Source organism: Anas acuta, chromosome 7 (assembly GCF_963932015.1).
Source record: "Anas acuta chromosome 7, bAnaAcu1.1, whole genome shotgun sequence".
Lineage (NCBI taxonomy): Eukaryota > Metazoa > Chordata > Aves > Anseriformes > Anatidae > Anas > Anas acuta.
This window is the reverse complement of record NC_088985.1, coordinates 35,476,158-35,495,694: the sequence shown is the minus strand read 5'-3', so window position 1 is coordinate 35,495,694 and position 19,537 is coordinate 35,476,158. Positions and strand designations below refer to the sequence as shown.

The 19,537-nt window shown below is 41.0% G+C and overlaps 1 protein-coding gene and 2 long non-coding RNA genes across 7 annotated transcripts in view; 2 read left to right on the top strand and 1 right to left on the bottom strand.

Annotated features, from left to right (window-relative positions):
- The first annotated feature begins 3,568 nt into the window (after positions 1 to 3,568).
- LOC137859759 (uncharacterized) lies at positions 3,569 to 16,851 on the top strand. Of its 4 annotated transcripts, none has more exons than XR_011098521.1 (5): positions 3,569 to 4,859; positions 6,280 to 6,345; positions 7,416 to 7,506; positions 9,471 to 9,787; positions 15,981 to 16,851. It is a non-coding gene; the product is annotated as an uncharacterized lncRNA (long non-coding RNA). The 4 variants fall into 4 exon arrangements; XR_011098522.1 differs by lacking the exon at positions 15,981 to 16,851 and adding an exon at positions 10,285 to 13,599; XR_011098523.1 differs by lacking the exons at positions 7,416 to 7,506; positions 9,471 to 9,787.
- Positions 6,746 to 9,541, bottom strand: LOC137859760 (uncharacterized). The gene is made up of 2 exons (XR_011098525.1): positions 9,380 to 9,541; positions 6,746 to 7,644 (listed from the first exon to the last, which is right to left on the bottom strand). It is a non-coding gene; the product is annotated as an uncharacterized lncRNA (long non-coding RNA).
- An 884-nt stretch (positions 16,852 to 17,735) lies between the features above and the next one.
- C7H10orf90 (chromosome 7 C10orf90 homolog) overlaps positions 17,736 to 19,537 on the top strand; it is a 64,854-nt gene continuing 63,052 nt past the window's right edge. The window contains exon 1 of one of the 2 annotated variants that reach the window (XM_068689157.1): positions 17,736 to 18,429. In XM_068689157.1, coding sequence (XP_068545258.1) covers positions 18,264 to 18,429 — 166 coding nt within the window. In that variant the 5' untranslated portion in view covers positions 17,736 to 18,263. The remainder of the gene's footprint in view (positions 18,430 to 19,537) is intronic. The other variant, XM_068689156.1, reaches the window with a different exon arrangement.

Sequence of the window (19,537 nt, the reverse complement as noted above, 5' to 3'; positions counted from 1 at the left end):
TGAACTCAGCGCAAAGGGCAAGAAAGCCGGTCACGTTTGGGTATTCATTGCCGGTGATCACACAGTATGCTTTTAAACCTATCAAAAAATGCTCAAGTGCCGCTGCACTTCTTTATGGCTTTAAAACTGATGTAAATTTACATGCAAATTAGGTGCAGCCCTCAAGCTCTTGGCAATTTGCCACTGCAGCCTTCGATATTGCCCCTGAGTAGATCATCTTTTATGAGAAAGCCATCAGTCATCCCACAATACTGTAGGAGGATAATTTCCTTGCATGAGTTGCATAAAGATGGCACTGCATATTTGACAGCACAGCCCATAGCGCTGCACTACCAAAAGCAAAGAGAGGAAACAGTTTTGCTTTTCGGATCTGGTTGGCTGACTGGTTTCTTTTCTAGGCTACTGAACAACTGTAGAAATTGGAATTAAAGGATTAAAACAATACTTTTTTTTTTGGAACTGAAATTCAGTATTCTCACGTATGTGCAAGTGATTGAGATCTTTCGATAAACAATACAATTTAACTGTTGTGTACACTCCCTGATACCACTTATTACAAATGTTGTATTTCTTTCCACTTCACTGGCTTACTGGTTAAATTTACCTATCTGTACAGAATGTCACAGAAAAAAATAACTCCTGATGGTGAAATCCTGAAAATTACTGGTCATCCCTGCAAAAAATAATTTTTGAGAGCAATTTCCTTATAAGAGTCATTACAATTGCTTACTGCTATAAACTCCTACTGTTTGCTTCTTGATTGCTTGTTTTGGTGAAATGTTAATAATGCAGCAGTGGATAGAAAGAGTCGATAATGAGGTAATGTGTATTTATGGGATATATGTCCAAATGATCCTTAGTGCATGGTTGTTTGAAAATAAATAGTGTATTGATTGAAACAACTATGGAACTAAATGGTATTCCAACACGTGGTGATAGCTGATAATTACTTAGAAGCCATTTTTTTGTGTTAATACAGCAACTATTCTATTTTTACCTTCTTTGTATAGAAAGGCAAATCCACTTAGAAAAATATGATAATGATTTCCTGGGGTTTCTGTATCAGTTTGATAATTCTCCCACTGATGAAAATACAATATTCATACATATTTTCTGACACAAGAATATCTACATAGCCCCATTTCAACACAGTCAATAGCAATTTGAAAGAGGTTTTAAATAGAATTTAATGTAGCCATATCACTAATACTCTATTAATACCACATAATCTCCTGTCATGGGAACAATCAATGGGAACCATCTCCACGAGCTCTACATAGGTGAAAATATCCAACAGAAGCCTTAAATTTGCAGGGTGAAATCTTCCATGGCAATGTTTTTGAAACACTGGAGTGCTCTCTGTGTAAGTGAGATTTGCACATGCAGAAATTAGAAATTTCAGGTAGCCATTACTACAGGAAAAATACAAGTAAGAAATAAGATCTGTTTGTGAAAAATGTCACGTAACTTTAGCAGGCACTTTTGAAGTGATGTTCAGGGAGAATGAATGGTTCTTTGTAAATAAAAAGCCTCTTGCCTTGCTTATGTTATGCAGACTGTAGGTTTTAAATTTTTCCCAAATGGCTTATTTTGGGTAAATAAATGGAAGTTATGAGGAAGATGATAAGATAGGAGAGGAGGAGAGGGTTATCAGATAAATGGGTTTTCCTTTCTGATTTGATGGACTCTGATTCAAGTTCTCTTTATATTCTAAACCCATCAGACAAAATTCCTAAAGAGAGGAAGAGCTGATAAAGTTTATGGGGTGAACAGCAAATGGAAAAAAAATAATAAAAAATCAACTTTGTAAAGGCTAGGATGGTTTGCAAATATGCAGTAAATTAAGAAACCAGTTTCAGTCAAAAATGAAGCAGTAATAGCCTTGTTTGTTTGTTTGTTTTTCCATGTCAGAATAAAAATTAAAAATGAGGTTTTTTAATGTTAACTAATTATACCCTGAGCTGCAGTCAGTGGAGCTGGGTTTTACCAAATGTTTGGGATGCTGGGGTGTTTTAACCAAATATTTGGCATTGATAGTTGCCAATGGAATACAAATCCCAAATATTTGGCATTGACTCGCACAAAATGATGTAAATAATGACTTGATAATCTGTTCTCAGCATGAAGAAGATACTCTCTGCCTTGCCTTATAATCAAGGCATCTTACAATTATTAGCAGCATTGTTTTGTTGTCTGATTTTGCAGTTGGAAAAATGTAGAATAAAGAAACCTGAGGATGTGTTCACTCTCCCAAGCGTGACATACCCAAAATGTAACACAAAGCCTCCTCTACTTGACTTTACACTTTAGGTTAAAAAAAACCTTGCTACTAGGTCACAGCTAAGATGACCACAATATCCTCTCTTGTAAGCATTTCTTTCAAGTGCAATTGGAGGCATAAAATCTATAGTGATCTATAATACTCTATCCCCTGGTTTCTTTTATAATTCATCAGACCTTTTGTAGTTGCTATCATCTACATTGAAAGCTTTGAAACTACTGAACTATGAAGTTAAATCACATTTAATTGCCTGCCTGCAGCATCAGAAAGGAAAAAGTTGAATCATTTATTCACTTATAAACACTCTCTACGCAGCACATGCAGCCTGCTAGATTTAAGAACAGATACTTTAATACCTGCTAGCTTAAAATCCAAATGAGCATCACACAAACCTATAAGCATTTAGCAAACAATTTTTTAGCTTTTTTTTTTTTTTCTCTCAAGGAAGGCAGAAAGAAGCATACAAGTATACCATTTGAGTAATTCAAAGGGCAGTTGCATTTTTGCATAGGAAAAATCAAGGTTATGGGGCATTTGTTGAAGCAGTTGTAAAGCCAACCCAGTTTCTGTAATTGCCAGCACAAGTCTAACAGTGCAGCCTGCAGCAGTTGCACCACTACAGCTCTGTGTTTATTGATCCCTGTGATTCAATGTTTTTGCTCATGGGCATAAGTCAGCACTTTCAGCAGATCAGCACAATGGTGGAAGGATCAATCATTACTTTCCCCCTCCTGAGCCATTTTAATTGTGATATCAAAGATGGAGTAATCCTTTCTTAGGTCAGAAGATGCATTTGAAGCCAGGACAAAACTGTGCTATAAAAGCAGACAGGCTCTGGTATGCAGATCGAGAGGAAAACTTCCTAATTCCACGAACTGACCTGAAAGCAGCAGCCAGTGACGCTGAGCTCAGTTTAAATTGTTACAACAACCAACTCAATAAATAAAGTGGTTCACTTCCCTCACCTCTCCCTTGGCAGCAGCTGAGAACTGAAAGACAAACCATCTCTGCAGGACAATGGCGCTCCAGGGAAATTATTAAGCTCAGGCTCACAGTCTTTATTTTGACATTCGAGAATAACCCAGAGTGCAGACATGTTACCAGACATGTGAGGGCTGATCTCATTTGAACTTTAGCTGCGTCTTTTTTTTTTTTTTTTCCTTTTAAAATTTCTTTCCTTCCATCCGCCAGTGTTTAACCCATGAGAAGTAATTTCTTTAAAAATAAAGGTCTTCAGAGCCCAGCTGTCAGTTGTTGTGATTAACGGAGAGGTGTAATTAGAGGCAGCAGAGAGTTGTGATAGCAGCTTGTCAAAACGCAGGAGCGCTGCCTATAGCGGGATTCATCGTTTTGCTCTTTTGCTTGGAGGTGTGTTTTCTTCATCTTTAGTTGTGCTGGATATTAAGGCATTCGTGCTCCACGTGGAAGATTGCTCTATAGCTTCTGAGGCTTTCCTGGTTGCTCTCCTATGGATGGGGCCAGTATGGGAACTGCTGAGTGAGGTAGGGAGAGAAAGGAGCTTTCTTCAAGGGCTCTGTGCTGGCCACACCATCAAGACATTTTGTTTGGGTGCAAGGTAATCCCTTGATCTTCTCCCTCCTCATTTTGGTTCCTCTCCATCTTTTAATCCTAAGAACAATTCCAAGGAATTTAAAGCTGAGAAATCCAGAAGATCTCCTCCTGTAGGCTTTCTTCCCCCTGGAGAAAACATCAATGCTGACCCAGACAGCCTCCTTCTACAGAGAAGCAAGGGGAAACTTTGAAGTGGTCCTGGAGAGTTAAGAGAGGAGTTTTGTCTGGGAAACTGCTTTGGAAATGTTGATCTGCTCAGCTGCCACTCAAGAGATGCCAGAAGGACAGAAGAAACTGTGATGTCCCTCACTCCCTTTGGGTTGCAAGTGAGAGACGGGACATAGCTGGGGGCTGGCTGGTGATTGTGATCTAGAGACCAGCCACATTAATGCAAGGGCTTCAATTAAAGGATTTCACAGGAGGGATGCAGAACTTGCCCCCGAGGTCCTGATGGAGTGAGGAGGGCAGCTGCTGCAGGCAGGGGGGCAGCTCCTGCCCCTCACCACACAGGAGCACCACGAGCGGTTGTAACGCCGGGCAGCTCTGTCCTGCAGCTGATGGAAAGGTGAGGAAAGGGCTCCCCGGCCTAATTAATTTGGAGTGGCCTGAAGATAAATCAAGGCTGAAAACACACAGCCTGCCTGAGCACTGAAATTACATTCCAGGCACATAGTTACTCAGCGGCTTTTATGTGGGGATCCGCAGCACAACCTTACAGCACGAGCGTGTCTTCCTGGTCGCTGCTGAGCTGTCAGGTTGCACACCTGGAAACAGAAGGTTTGGGACCCGCTGCAAGATTAATTCACTGCGTATTGGTGAGAAATTTAGTTATCTTGATAAAAGACCTTCACAGGAGCCTTTGCATTGTGGCCAATAGAGCACAATGTCATGCTGCGCTGTGGGAGTGCCAGAAGATGTCAACCAAAAGCAAAGCTGTGGTGTAGGTGTTCAGTACTGGACCTCGAGACTTCTCATCTGACCCTCACACAGCAAAACATAAGCACAGGTAGCTCTGGATACTTTGATCTCTCACAATGTCCTTCAAAACTGGCAAAATGTCCCCATTTAATTTTGCATTTAACTGAAATCACAGCAGTTGGCTCTTTCGTATCAGTGATATTAAAAAGGCCTCTGTGTACACAAATTGGGTAACACATCCTGCCACTTCATTTACATCCAGAAATGGGCAAAAATTCAAAATCTGTGTGCCTACATTTAAAGTGAAATTTGGAGTGAAGAATCTGTGACCGAGCTACTGAAAAGATGGGAGCACTGAGTGGAAAAGGTACACGTGTAAATAAAATAATTAGGAAAGAAGTGTCAGCGTACAAAGCAGGGGAGGAATGGAATAAAAGAAGGAAAGCAAAATGCAGATTCCCTGAGATGGGAACGCACAGCAGGTGTTTGGACAGTAAACAGGCAGTAGTAGATGATTTTATGGCAGTCCTACAGTGAAATGAGGTCATGCTGCAGACAGAGGCAATCTAGTGGACAAAGATAGGTGCCTTTAAAAATTAAGATGTACAGAATGAGGTTATTGGAGGTGGAGCTGGCATAAAACTGCAGAGATGGATGGAGAGGTATCAACAAAGAGGGAAAAGGTAGGAGAGAGAAGAAAGGCAGCGTATCATGCGTTCCCTGCAGAGAAAACTATTATGACTTTTAGATAACTTTAATAGTCCGAATCCTCGAGATACTGTTATCAGGAGAAGGAGCTTGAAATACAGCACTAGATAAAAGCAAATCACAGCTCTGACATAACTTTTGTAATAGCATCCCCCCCTCCGTAAGGCGATGCTGAGAAAGTTCAGATTTTGATCTATTGCTGCCTTGTGCTGGGTGTGATCCAACGTGGGGAAGTCAACACAGTTTGATACCCAGCAAACAACTTTGTGTTTTAAATCTAAAGCAAGGCAACTTTTTGGATTTTTTTTTTTTTTTCTCTGAAAAACAGAAGTTGGGATGGATAAACTGGAACTGGAGAGAAAAGAAGTGGTTTTGTTCTTAAGTGCAATGAAGCATTTGTGCTTCCTCCCCTCTCCCCCAGTTTGGGAAGCAAAATCCAAACTGTTTGCCACAGATCTTTTTCCTTGCTTCACATAATTTATATATATGTATATGTATTGGTAGAAATGGACCCAGGCTCCTTTCAGCAACACCCAGGGCCAGGCCCAGAGGCCTTGGGCCTAAGCTGGAGTCTCGGGGACTGCCCCTGGCCCCCAGCAGCACATTTGTGTAGTTGTATAACTATATAAATATAAATTAAATTATGGGTACTTTGCTACCCATGCCATCCCCTTTTAACTTTTGCTCCTCTCATGTGCTTTTATCTTATTTTTTCCTCTTTTTTTTTTTTTTTTTTTTAATATGATGACCCCAGCTATTTTCTAATCCGTATTAACATTCTTTTCTCTTCCCCTACCCAGGCCATTGGAAACCAGGGAGTTATTGTGTGAGAAGCAATCACAGCAAACGCACTCCATGGGTTAAAGGTAGGGCTCCCCCTAATCACGGCACCATCCCTTCTGTTCAGGGCGCCAAGCCAGTGTTTGCTGTCCTAACTCTTGGTTTCATTAGGAAGAGAAAGCGGTGGTAGAGTCGAGTGGCTCTCTGATGAGACCCTGCTTGTTTCTTATACTCATTTGTACTCCCATTTTCCTCAATGCAGCAGGGTTTGAGCAGTACAAGGCAGCACGCCCTGCTCCTCAAGTCAGCGTTCAGAACCCACAGCGTTTGCTTTGCTTTGTCTCTGGGCAGCTCTGGGCAATGCTTCCCGTCTGCCTTTTCTTGCTGTTTCTCCACTGTTTTTCCTTTCTTCCACAATACAAAACACTTCCCAAGGTAACCTCAGAGAAACCTGTGCACCTGTGTGTACTTGGCACGTAGCAGTGGTTTGCACGGAAGGTGCTTTGTTCATGCATTAACCCAGCTACCTGCCTTACTGTGAGCACTTGTGTGCTGGTAGCTTCCAAAAGGTAGGGTTGTTCTTTCAGCTAGTGAATTAAACCAGGGCTAATCCAGCTTGTGGGAATAATCTGTGATTTTCTACCTGACCTGGACAGGCTCTCATGAAAACTTGTTACAGTAACGCTCTTAATAATGGTAGGTTTTTCTTTATTACTTATTTCCTTAATTTATTTATTTCTAGTTTCTGTGCCATAAGTCAGAATAGCTGAGAGGAAACGTCTTCTGAAAGCTAGCTCCTGTTGTGGGTTCTTCCCTGAGAAAAGTGGCGAATCCTTCTTGTTCATTGTGGCTGAGCACATAATAAATGTAAACACCGTGTTTGCTTTGTGGAAGGAGGTAGCAAACTACCAAAGCAGCCCCCTCATAATTCATCTCAAGGGCATGTTTAAAGCAACAGAAAAAGCTGAAGCTTGGCTGTAGTGATGAGATTCCCAAGGTTATGAAGAGAACAGGCAACTGCTGTTGTCCCACAGCCAAATCCACTCTGACAAGACTGGAGGAGCACTCCTTGTGGGAATCTGTGCTTAATCAGGGGGACTAAAACATTTTCTGGTATTTAGATGGAACAATAATCCTGTGTCTCACTTCTTCCCAGTTTCTGGCTGAAACGGCTGGATTCCTTTGTAGATTTTGTGCTGCCTTTTTGTGTTTTGACAAATGCCTTAAGGGGAAACCAGCTCGAGGAGGTAGGTGTTGTGGCCAGCCCTGAATGCGATGAGGTCGGTGATGGGGTCATCCTCACCTCCTTGTAGTGTGTGCCGTGCTCCTGCCCTGCTTTCTGCTCCTCTTTTCATGGCGGGGTGGAGGGGAGAGAAGAGGGAATCCTGAAAAAAGCAGCACTAAGTAGCTAGTAAACGAAAATGATCGTTTTTAAGAGTGGTTCATGTTTATTGTATAATGAAGAGGAAAGAGTCCTTTAATTAATATTAACAATTGAGAGAAGATTAGAGCAAAAATACCCTATTAACGCTTTCTCTAATCCACCTATAATTGTATACCAAGCTATCAGTGAAGCACTTAAAACCCCCAAAAAAGCTTTGGTAAGAACCAGAAGGCAATTGTCCGCTTCAGCATCTCAGACATTTGGATGTGGACGTAATCCAGCTATGATTGTCCTTCATTCCTCTATCACGGTGCTGCTGGTGGTCCTGGACCAGGTTGGTGACTGCACAGTTTTGGCTCTCAAAGGGAGCCCCGTGGTGTAGCCAAGCACTGAAACGTGGGAGCTGCCACTGAGCATGGGAGGAAATTTGCTCCTGTGTGACAGGAATAAGGCTGTCCTGCGTTCCCTTCAGTGATCTGCCCCTCTGCATTAGCACACGAGTTTCGGCATTATTCAAATAATCTTGATTGCTTTGTCTGGGGAAAGAAAAAAAAAAGCGTATCTGATCACTGCTAGTTCGCATCACTTTTTACTTAAGTTCGGAGAAGGCACAGCTCTCCAGTGAATTAATTAATTTCAGTCAATTTTGACAGACTGCTTAAATCAGCTTAGAAGTGCCACAGCTGAGTAAACCCATCTAGGAGTTTATGATTGCTCCTTTTCGAAGGATCTGCTCAGTACCAACAGCAACTGGAACAGTGCAGTGAGGAGAACCACTTAATTAAATAACAGTTACGAGAGCAGACAATGGTAAATATGTACGGTTCCTATAACGAAACTGATACGAAGCTTTAAAGAATGATAAGCATTACTTTTAAACATTTATGTTTTTAGTTACATTCAGGATTCAGTGGGAGATGTAAAACATCCTCCTCCATGTCACAGACCTGATCACGCGTCAGCTTTTGAGCTCAGCATGCAGCAGGCTCTCCTCCTGCAGCCAGTGTGCAGCTGCCTCTTCCCAAGGCTGGGGCACTAGTCTTTCCCAAATAATTTGGTCACACACCAAAAAATATTATTTCATTAATGTGGCCCATCACCCTTACATATGCCAAACTGACACAAAGTCTCTGTCCCAAAGAAAAAGTACATTATAAATGCAGACACCTATGAGGGTGACCTCTAGACCAAAAATTTCTTTACAATATCAGTTTGAGAGGACACAGCCTGTGGATCTTCTGTGAAATGTAGTTTTCTTCCGTGCCTTCTATTTAATTATTTTTAAAGAGCAGTAAAATCTTAGAAAAATATGTTGTTATATCTCAGCAGGTCCCTCTGCCCTTAACTTTTGCAGAAGGTATTTTCCCATGCTCTATTTTGATTATAGGAGAAAAAAGTTAAATGCAGCCACCTCGAACTTAAACATGGGAATGGTATTTGTATTATCCTTTCAATTAGTCCTGTGTTTTCCTGAATCTCGGTGCCTAATTGTAGCAGCCAAACTAATTGACCCGTTTAAGTCTTAATTTACCGGAGGCCTGCCATTGATGCGACGTCTCCAGAAACTGCACCAGTCCTAGCAATAGTGGCAGTCAGAAACTGTTGTCTTCTCCTGGTTGCTCTTCCTTATTGAATCATTTAAAAAGGTCATGAATTTCTTAGAAAATCAGAAAACAAAGCACCGACGAGTAAAGAAAGCCCTTTGTAAGTTTATATATGGGAATCAATTTACTTACATGAATTGGGAAATGATGCTGTGGCCAAAGGGAAAATGTGAAACCCCATACACTACACAATGAAATTACTTCTTGTTGCTCATTGTTTCAGGTCGAGCAGGTTACTGTGCCTGTAAATTTCTTTTACTACGAGGCACAGTTGCTGCAGATGACAAAGCAATCAAAAACTACACACCTTGGGGAGCCTTGGCAATTTACATGGCAAAGCAAAGAAGATGTGGGCTTTGTGCCTCCTAGCAGCCAGCAGGAGGCTTTTCCATCAGCCCCAGAGAAGCTGAGATTTCATCCAGAATAGCTTTGAAGAGCTTTTGACTAAAGTAGACCCAAAGAAGAAGTACAGCAAGAGGAGATGACAATTAGCAAGTGAGAGTGCAGAATATGGTACTGGGCTTGCACTGATGCTTCATGGTAGCGTGCGGTTTTCATTATCTTACTTGGAAAAACAGCAATCTTTCTGTTTTAAAACTAAAATGAGAGAACCGAGCAGCACAGGTAATACTAAGAGGTTGCTCTAATGCAACCATTACCCAAGCAATTCCAAAGCAGTAATGGACAAACAGGATTTTCTTTCTTTTCTGTCTGTTCTGCCCCCTAGACTTCTGTTGGAAGTCAGCGCAGACTCTCGGGCTGAGGATGTGCGTGTGTGGAGCACACGAGCTGGATCTACTGGCTGACCATGAACAAGGGCAGTGGAGCTGAGGGACAGGCTCCCTGCAGAGGCTGTGCTGTCCTTGATGGTTTCAAAACTCATCAGGTTATAGCCCTGAGCAGCTGGGGCTGGCCCTGCCTGAACTGTGTGGAGAAGACAATTTGCTAACCATCAGCTGAGAAATTTGATTGATATTTTAAAAGTTTGCTCCTGCTTCTCATATACATTTTTTTTTTTCCTTTTCTGCTGACATCAGCTCTACCTGACCTGAATGGAGCCATGGAAGTATGAAAGGAAAACATTAAGTCGATATGGTTCGAAATGATCTATTTATTTTGGTGTGGCTGCCAAACGGAAAATCACGGCCCCATCTGTGCTGCAGTCCTGGCCAGGCGTCTCAGCTCATTGGGATGGGCATTTAATGAAAGCTGAAGTGGCAGTAATGGTGCCAGAGAATTCACTGGGAAAACATGGGTGGCTCTCAGAAACGGAGGGAAATGCAAGGTTATGCTGAGGCTCATGAGGGCTGTCCTGAGCCATTCGTTCCTTAACCATTATCCCTTTGTGGGTTTGTGTCCCTGTAGGAGCCGCAGCAGAAGTGACCTTTAAGGGAGGCTTTGAAGGAGGAACATCAGGTCTCCTCTCGGATTTGAGAGAGGAATGCTTTCAGTCCATTAAGAGTGGCATGGAATGCAATTCAAAACTGAGAAGTATGACACAGCAGCAGCCAAGCTGGTATTAGTGTTGGAGCAGAGGCAGGGATCAACATCTCCGTAATAGTTTGTGTTCGAAGCAATAGGGAAGAGCAGCCAGTGGAGGGCTGCAAACAGAAGACTCATTTGGCTGAAGCAATGAGCCAGAAAAATTATCTGTGAAGAAGGATGGCTGTAAGCGAGGTGGCTGGGGATTTGTCAGGGTCAGAGAGATGCTTCTAATAGTCCAAGACAGAGGTTAATCAAGACCAATACAAGCATTTTGCAAAGTGCAGTTAAAGAGGCAAAACTCTTAGATCTGTTGTCTAAGGAAGACCTCACAAACGTGCAGGAAAAAGCACAGGGGCTGACTAACTCCAGCAGAGCTTATATCGAATTATTAGAACTAACAATAGGACCTGTCTCTTCATAAGCTTGGTTAATATTGCTTCGGGGAAGCAAAGACAATATTAAATGTTTGTATCTATGTAGGAGATCGTAACATCATCTCACTCTGTTTATTATCATTTAATTCTTTAGGACTCTTAAAATTGTAATAGTCTTCTGTTGGTGATGCAGTGACGAAGACATAACCAAGTCCAACTGTACTGCTAATCAGGACCCATGAACAGCACAGCCTGTTACTGAATATATTTTACTAGCATGAGCCCAATTAATACCAGATTGTTCATTAGGAATCAAATAGCTTATGTTTAAATGTAAAAAAATATTTGGGAGATAAATATTTAAGCAAATAGAGGCTATTACGTGTGCTTTGTCAGTTGAGATATTTGGCATGTCAATTTATTTTTCTATTTATTACAAGAAACTAAAACGAGTCAAAATAGTAAATGCTTCTTCTTTTTACAAATTGCCCATGAAGTGAATCATTAAGCGGTAGGCTGTGTCTGCCGCGCAGAAGAGTTGCTCTGCGCTGCTGATTGCTATGTTCCAGGCTGCGCAATAAAGGCAGTTCTTCATAATTGTCTCTGCTACAATAAAGGAGAAGTATAATGAAGAACTTAGGTTACATTATTTTTTTAATAGCAGAAAGGAAGGGATTTTTCACTCCAAACAAAGCCTCTTCTTTCTCTCGCGTCTGTGAACATGAGGTTGTCCTCAGCACAGTTCACAGTAATGAGTAAGTAATGAGTTGAGGGCAATTCAATGATGAGGCAAGTAAGGTTATATAATCGGGTATTATATGGTCACCTATAAAGGCATGGACAAATCTACCATTGCCTCTAAAAGAGCCAAAATTTCACCTACGTCATAGCAGACATTTGGGAGAGTAACTCTTAACTGCAGTGAAGTACTCGGCCAATTTTCAAAATCTTAGAGTCCGTGTGAAATGCAAGTTGCCAATTACTATTTATGTTCTTAAAACAAAAGGAAGACGGCATTCGTTGAAAGGTATCCAAATGAAATTTAGAAACATAGCTTGATGAATAATGATGCGGAAAAAAATTGGGAACAATTGCTACAGAATTGCTGAAGTCCAAGAGCGCAGTTCAGCTCGTTATTGCTCTGTGAGAGCTTGTCAGGGGGTGTTTCCTCCCCATATTTTCTTGTCAATTTAGCAAAATTGCACCCCCAGATCCCTCTCCCTTTACCATCAATCCAATTTTAGATTGCCTCTTGATAAATTAAGGAATTTCATCATCTCTTGGGGTGGCTACAAAAGGCCATGGGAATCCCACAAGTGGGTTCACTAATGTGTGTGCTGAACCCACGGTCACCTCTCAAAACCACTCTGAGCCTGCCCCTGATGAAGTGGCCTTGTGAGGGATCCAAGGCTGGACCGCAGCCGAGAGGGCTGTGACCTGGACTGAGCAAAAAGCTGGATCTCCTTGTTTCCCACTGATTTTAGCATAGTTGAATGTGCTCAGTATCTTGCAATGATGTGTTTTACTATAGAAAAAAAAAAGTTAATAACACTCCATGCAAATATTTAGTCACTTGATGTAATACATCTGAATTTTGAGCCAGCAAACTATGCCTTCAATCCACTTATCAGTATTTTTCTCTGACTTTCTAACTTCAATTATTTTCTCATCATTGCGTTGGTCTTCCCTAATGCATGGATTACATGATGGAGCAGAAAATATGTTCTTGTTTATTCAAGGGAAAAATTACACAAGTAATTTTATTGCGTGTGTTTATAAGCAAAGGAACTTGCTTAAGAGGATGTGATTTCTAAAGTGTCTTCATATGTATTGCAAACATAAAGGAATTATACAAAGAGAGTACTATGATATTTATTAACAGATAATATTTTTTCCCTTGATTCAGTGCTGACACAAAAATAGCCTTGCTCTTAGGTTTAAATTATGCTTTAATTAGGTTGTTATAAACTCACCTGTGACTTTATTAATCTTGCAAAAATAATGGTTGTTTCATGTACGTGGTGGCTGGAGAATAATAGTTTGTATTTGTTTAAAATGCTTGTTTTGTTAAATTAAGTGCTTAAACTAATTAAAGACATTTTTTGGGATGTCTCAGCTTTAACCTACTAAATGAGAGGCACAAGGAGGTACACATAGATACTTGCTTATTGCCCATAAATCCATGCTTATTACAACTGTAAACTCTGGAATACAGCTTTATGACTCCCATTTCATTGAAGACTATATAGGCTATTGCTAATGCTAGAAAAAAAGACATTTGAATAAGAGCAATTTTGATTTTTGGGTTTGATTGCTTTTAATTGTGAATTATGTTGAAGTACTGTAGTCATTATCTTAAAAACTATTTAATTAAATGTAAGCATCCTACTGTGCGTCTTTTCTAAGAGCCAAATTGCTCTAAGATCTTCGGAAGAGCAATATATATATGTGTGTGTGCAAGTATCACAGGGCTTAAAAAACATTCTCTCCTCAGGTTGCGTGTGGGTTTTTTGTATTTTTTTTAGAATTTCCTTATTTTAGGGTGTCTGTTAGAGCTTTAATCATTCTTTTAGTCTCTATTTCATGTATGCAATTTGAATTCCTGAAATAATAAGCAGCAATTCAGAATCACAACACAGAGGATCATATCTGCCACATGAATCTTTAGATTCACCTTACAAAACTCTTCCACCTGAGCTGATAGCTGATGTGGGTGGACATTAAGGATAAGACTCGGCTATGGGGAGCAATATGCAAACATCCTGGGCAAAGAGGGGGATGAAGACCTGAGTCCTGATCCAAGCAGTCTGTCAGAGAGGAAAAAAGACTGTTCTGTGCACTGCCACCAAATCCGAGCTCTTTTGCTCTTAATTTTTCCTTTTCAGTCTCTCACTCTCCTAATTACATTTTCTCCCCTCAGAGAGATCATTGTCCTCCTTCCATTTTCACTCCTGTCCCCATATTTGCACCAAATTGATACCAGAGCCCTATCCAAATGTCAGTCCTCTCACTCTTTGTTCCTCCCCCCCCCGACACACACACACACAATTATTCCCCATCTCTCCTGTCTGAACCTCTTTCTTTCCCTGGTTGCCTTTTTACTCACGTCTTCTCTCTTGGGTTTTTCATTTTTCAGTGTCCTTAATCTTGCCTTTTCTGCCACTCTCTGGGATGAGCTTATCTCTTCTCTCCTCTGCCTTTCCCTACCCCATTTATCAGGAAATCTGTCTCTTGATTGCCCCTCTTTTTCCCCATTCCCTATGTCCATATGCCGTGTGGGTCTGTGCCCCCCTTCAATGTGCGGATGCCTCGCCGGTTGCACAAACCAGCGAAGGTTCAGCTGAGGCTCCTGCCCCAGACTTCAGGCATGTCTGTGAGTTAATGACTTGAGTTAAAGGATCAGCATTAACTTTGAATTTTCTGGCTTTCGACTTTTCTTCTCACAGCTTGACATTTTTGTAATGCTTTGTTTTTCTGGTACTTCAAAAAAAAACAGATGGGGAATAATGTCACAGCAGAATGCATAACCCTCGCTTTGGCAAGTCTGCCACCCCATTACCACGGCTCTCTGGGGCTGGTTAATGTTGTTGTCCTCGGCTGTCCCGGAGCATTTCCCCCTCCTGGCACCTGATGCCAGAAGAGCCACCGCTCTCTGTCGCATCCCAAAGCCTGCGTGGCCACCTTGGAGAGGTGCCACCATGGTTAGGTGGCAGCAGTGGACAGGCCTCTCGGCAGGGAACCCACGGTCTTGTGGTGGTGCCTAAGAATAACAAAAAAAAGCCAAATAACTGTGGTGACATGCTGAGAGACAGCCAACAAGGAGGGGTCTGCCCATGGGCAGAGCGGAGGATCGATTCGCTAACCTCCTAGATGCTTCTCACTGATTTTCTGCAGTACCTTGACAGAAACCAGATACTACAGTGATAGCTAATTTAAAGGTATCAATAGGCAGTCACACTCCAATCTCCTGAATCCCAAATCTTTTCCTTAGTCACACAACCACCCTGTCCCTCCTCAGCTACCCAATACGCTTAATCTGTGCGATATTACACGCGTCTGCTTTGAGCTGTGACAGATTGGGGCCATGCAGACTGTTTCAGAGGTATGACCCAACTTAGTATATTCTAGGCATGACCTCAAGTAATTACGTACATGGATGCAACTTTGCCCAAAGACATTTTTTTATGAGCGGTGAATATTTACAGCAGGGATGTGGCTCTGCTAGCCCTCACTGGAGCTCTGTGTGCTGTACCTCGCTGGTCAGGGAGAGGTTGTGTAGCTCCCCCATAGCCACATCTCATCTCAAATGCCTAGAGGAAGCAAATGGAATTGAAAATGCTTGGTTTGAACTTGAACCGAATGCCATCATCTGGATGTTTAAAATGGAGTGGAATCAACTCGATCTGAAAAAATTGAAAAAGTATAATTGGGGTTAAAGTGTTATTGGGTCCTCATCAAATGCAATTAGAGGGAGAATATTCATGTTGTGAATAGCACACCTTTAATCTTAAAATATTTCAGAAGCTCCATATGTGTGGGTTTTTTTTGCTCTGCATTTGCAGGAAAGTTCCAGCCTAGGTTAATAATATAGTAGCAGTACTTCACAATGCTCTCCAATGTACAGAAGTAGCTATTAAACTGTCAACAGCACTAAAAGATGATATTTTGATGGCAATGGATAGGAACCCCATCTTCCTGCTCATGCTACTCAACATTTCTGTAGCTTTCAAGCACAGTCAACCACAATTTGTCACTGACTTGCATACGTGACATTGGCTGAATAGGTAGTCTGAGCTACAACTGTGTCAATCAATTTTTTCAGGCAAAATGCACATAGCATCAGTAGACAGCCGTTTCCTTTTCCTCCTCTGTAGCTCTTGATTGCACTCGTTCCTGCTCACCATCTACCTGGAGACCTCAAGAGAAGGTGCTGGACATGCCAACTTCACTGCTGAAGCTGTTCTGCTGATATCGACCTGCATAATCCCCCTTCACAGCTGCAGCCAGAGATATCATTATATATACAGAATGAAGATCAAATTCAGTGTTGGTACATCCAGCAGGGAAATGTTTCAAAGGACCGAGCTGGCCAGTATCTGCCTGGCTATCTATCTTCTCCTTTTCTGCCCAGCCTTGCCTTTCCTGTTGCACATATCCTAAAGGATGTTTTAAGCACAATGCAGGTGAAGAAGTAGTGTTATTTCTGGGGAAAACATATTTTTTGGCCATTGTTAAAAATCCCATTATGGGAAGATGTGACCTCAGCAGTGATCACTGCGTCCACTACCTTGAAACCCTCCCGTACCTGCAAGCTGGAAGAAACAACAAATTCTGGTTTGTGTCAAAATCTATCAGATAAACTCTTCTGTCCTTGCTGCAGTTTTAAACTGGTGACCCTTTGTCATTCAATCCCATCTGCATCAGAGACTGAACAAAGTTGTGCATTTCTCAACCTGAACAGTCTAGAATAAGAATGTCAGCAGCAGAAATACGCTCCACTTACAAGATCTCAGGCGAAAGAAAATGATTTCGTAGTCTTGTACGCTAAGATGTTTTTCTTTCCTGTCTTAACCAGCATGGTGAGAAAATGGTGAGAGGAAAATGTATGCACCTGGGTTATTCTAGAAGGGCCCAGCAGCAAACATTATGAAGTCTGCCATGAAATGTTTATCAGTCTAATTACCATTACAATGTAATGGTTCTCTGGATGAATCTTGAAATCAAGTGCAAAACTCTTTGATTTAAAGATTACCGAAATCACTGTACTCAGCTGACAGGAAGACAGGCACTGTAGACTTCAATAAACTACTTGAACACAATACAGAGCTAAAAGGATTTTAAGGAATTTGTTCTTATCTTCTCTACATTTCAAATCTACGCCTGCTTTGAGTCTAATAACTTTGTATTACTTGTTTGACGAAAGCATATCTTCTGGAAAGGTATCTAGGAAATGTAGAGGTCACTAATGCACTCGGTGGGTTTTTCTAGTGAGTAATCTCCTTCTCCATCAGAAGTATGTACCTCAGAAGTACTTCTACTACAAGTATTTGCTGCTTGTAAAACCCTTGTACGCTATACTCGAGTTAACTCTCAATATTCTTTTCAACAGCAAACCAGCTTGAATCACATATTTTTAAATCCTTTTTCCTTAGCAACTCCAAATAATTTCTGTGGCTATTTTTTAAGTTCTCTTACTTGCCAGCGTCCTATTTAGGATATGGATTAAAAAAACTAATACAATGTTCTTGATGAAAAGCTAAAATATGCTTTTATTTATTCCAGTAATGCATTATATACCTTCATAGGTAATTGATTTAAAAAAATCCTTCATTGTCTTCAATTACTAGTTTTGTCATCAAATGATCAGAATTATTATTATTTGTTATTATTTTCAATTATTATAGATTTCTAGATGGTTGACATTGAGGAATATAATGGCCCTTCAGCTGATTATTTACAAAACTGTGAATAATAATTTAAATGTCACATTGAAAAATATCACCTTCTAACTCCCCTTTAAAAATGATGCTGCCAGGTATGAGTGATTTTTTTTTTTTTTTAGTGGATTTTTCATTGCAGTTTTTTTCCTGTATCCTGTTTTTAGAACAAGAACGTTTTGCAAGCCAGGTGTTAGCTATTTAGCAGTCCTAGAGGTCATTACCAAAATATGTGCAAACCCACGTGCGAGCGGCATTCTCGGAGATCTCCTCTTAACTTTGCTTGAGAAGCACTCAGAAACAAAGAGCCCGGCTTCAATATTTAAGTCAAGGAAATGAAACATTCATGTGCTGCAGCGAGATATTGTTGCTGTAGCTGAACCGACCCGTGCCTGCCTGCCTGAGGTTTGGAATGCAGAACAGGATTTATATTCGGGCCGTAAAACCTGCGTTTAGGGACACAAATTCCCACCAATCAGACTAAATAAATCAGCGGGCCCAGGTTTTATCATCACAGATAACCCTCATTAATCCAGCAAGCTTTTCCCGAAGACAAAGGACAAAATGAATTGCTTCATTTGCGCTGCCTGAGCGGCATGCTAATGTGGGGAGGTGGAGGCATGAATAATTCATGGCTCGCAGCCTGAGCAGGCAGCCCCTGGCTGTCCCTGTCACCACCGCAACAAGTGGCGGCCGTCCCATCGCCGTCCCAGCACCCAAATGCCTTCTGGAGGGAGCAAAACCCTCTGCCTGCCCTGTGCCCGTCACGGCCGGCTGGATTTCAAGGTTCAGCCTCGTGCGAAATGGACCCAGGAAGCTCAGTCCTTTGTAACTCAGCTGTACTTGACCATAAACTACTGTTCGTGGAAGGGAGCCGGGTGCCTCGGTGAGTTTGTGAAACTTTTGACGTTTTCTCAAGCTGTTGCAAACTCTTTCCAGGTGATGGTAACTTTTAACGTGTCGTGTTTTGCCAGGCTGCCTAAAACCCGCATGCTTTCTTTTTGCTTTAAATGATTTAAAGGAGCCTAGGAAGGCGTGCAGAATCGTCAGTTTTAACTCCAGGAAATATGTAAACAAGTATCTACAGAACTGACACTGGAGTTACAGTCAAGCCTGCTTAAATTTACTTGTACTGTTTAAATTTTCAAATCCCGGTAGCACACTACTAAAACAAAATATATTTATGATCCAAATTTGATTTCTTGCAACCAAAACTGAGACTAATGTAACTCGCTGTCAAACTGGAAAATCTGAAAGCATGTTTGTTACTCTTCGTAAGGAATTTTGGTTCCTTTCTGTAAGTGTAACTTGTATGGCTGCTTTTTTTTTTTTTTTTTTTTTTTTTTTTTCAGCTAAAGACATTTCTGATTGGTTTGGGAACAGAAACTGGGGCTTTCCTGCCATTCTTACAATGCATTACCTATTCTGTTGTATCATAAAATAGTTGAAAAACATTAGTAACTTCCCCCCTTTTTCTAAGGATATAAAGGAGTTATATTTTGCATATAAATCATATGGCATTGATGAAGTAAGTGTAGACTTAATCCCTCATTATAACATCAGCACTTTTTGCTCTACTATTCATTATCAGCCTACCTACCTATAATATTTGTCTCAACTGTTTGCCAGATTTTTGTTGTTTTCTGGTAGTGATACCATCAGCATTTCCTGCGAGCTCTCAGGTAACTCACTACTTGGCACAGTTAAAAAATTGATATAAATAATCAGCTCCCAAGAGGAGAGGCTGTGAACAGGAGCATGAATATGAAATGAATCATAAATAAGTTTTGATTGTGGATAATAAGCTCTTCCTATTTTTATTTGTTTGCTTTTAATTAGATAGTCCAGATTCTGCTGCTTCTACTTTATTTTCTTTGTTTTGATCATAAAAGCATTTTATTTGACATCCAAAAGACAGCCACATTTTGAAGGGATAAAAGTACAGCACAGTGATATCTAGTGCTGACAGTAATTAAATGCCCTGTGTTTTAAAC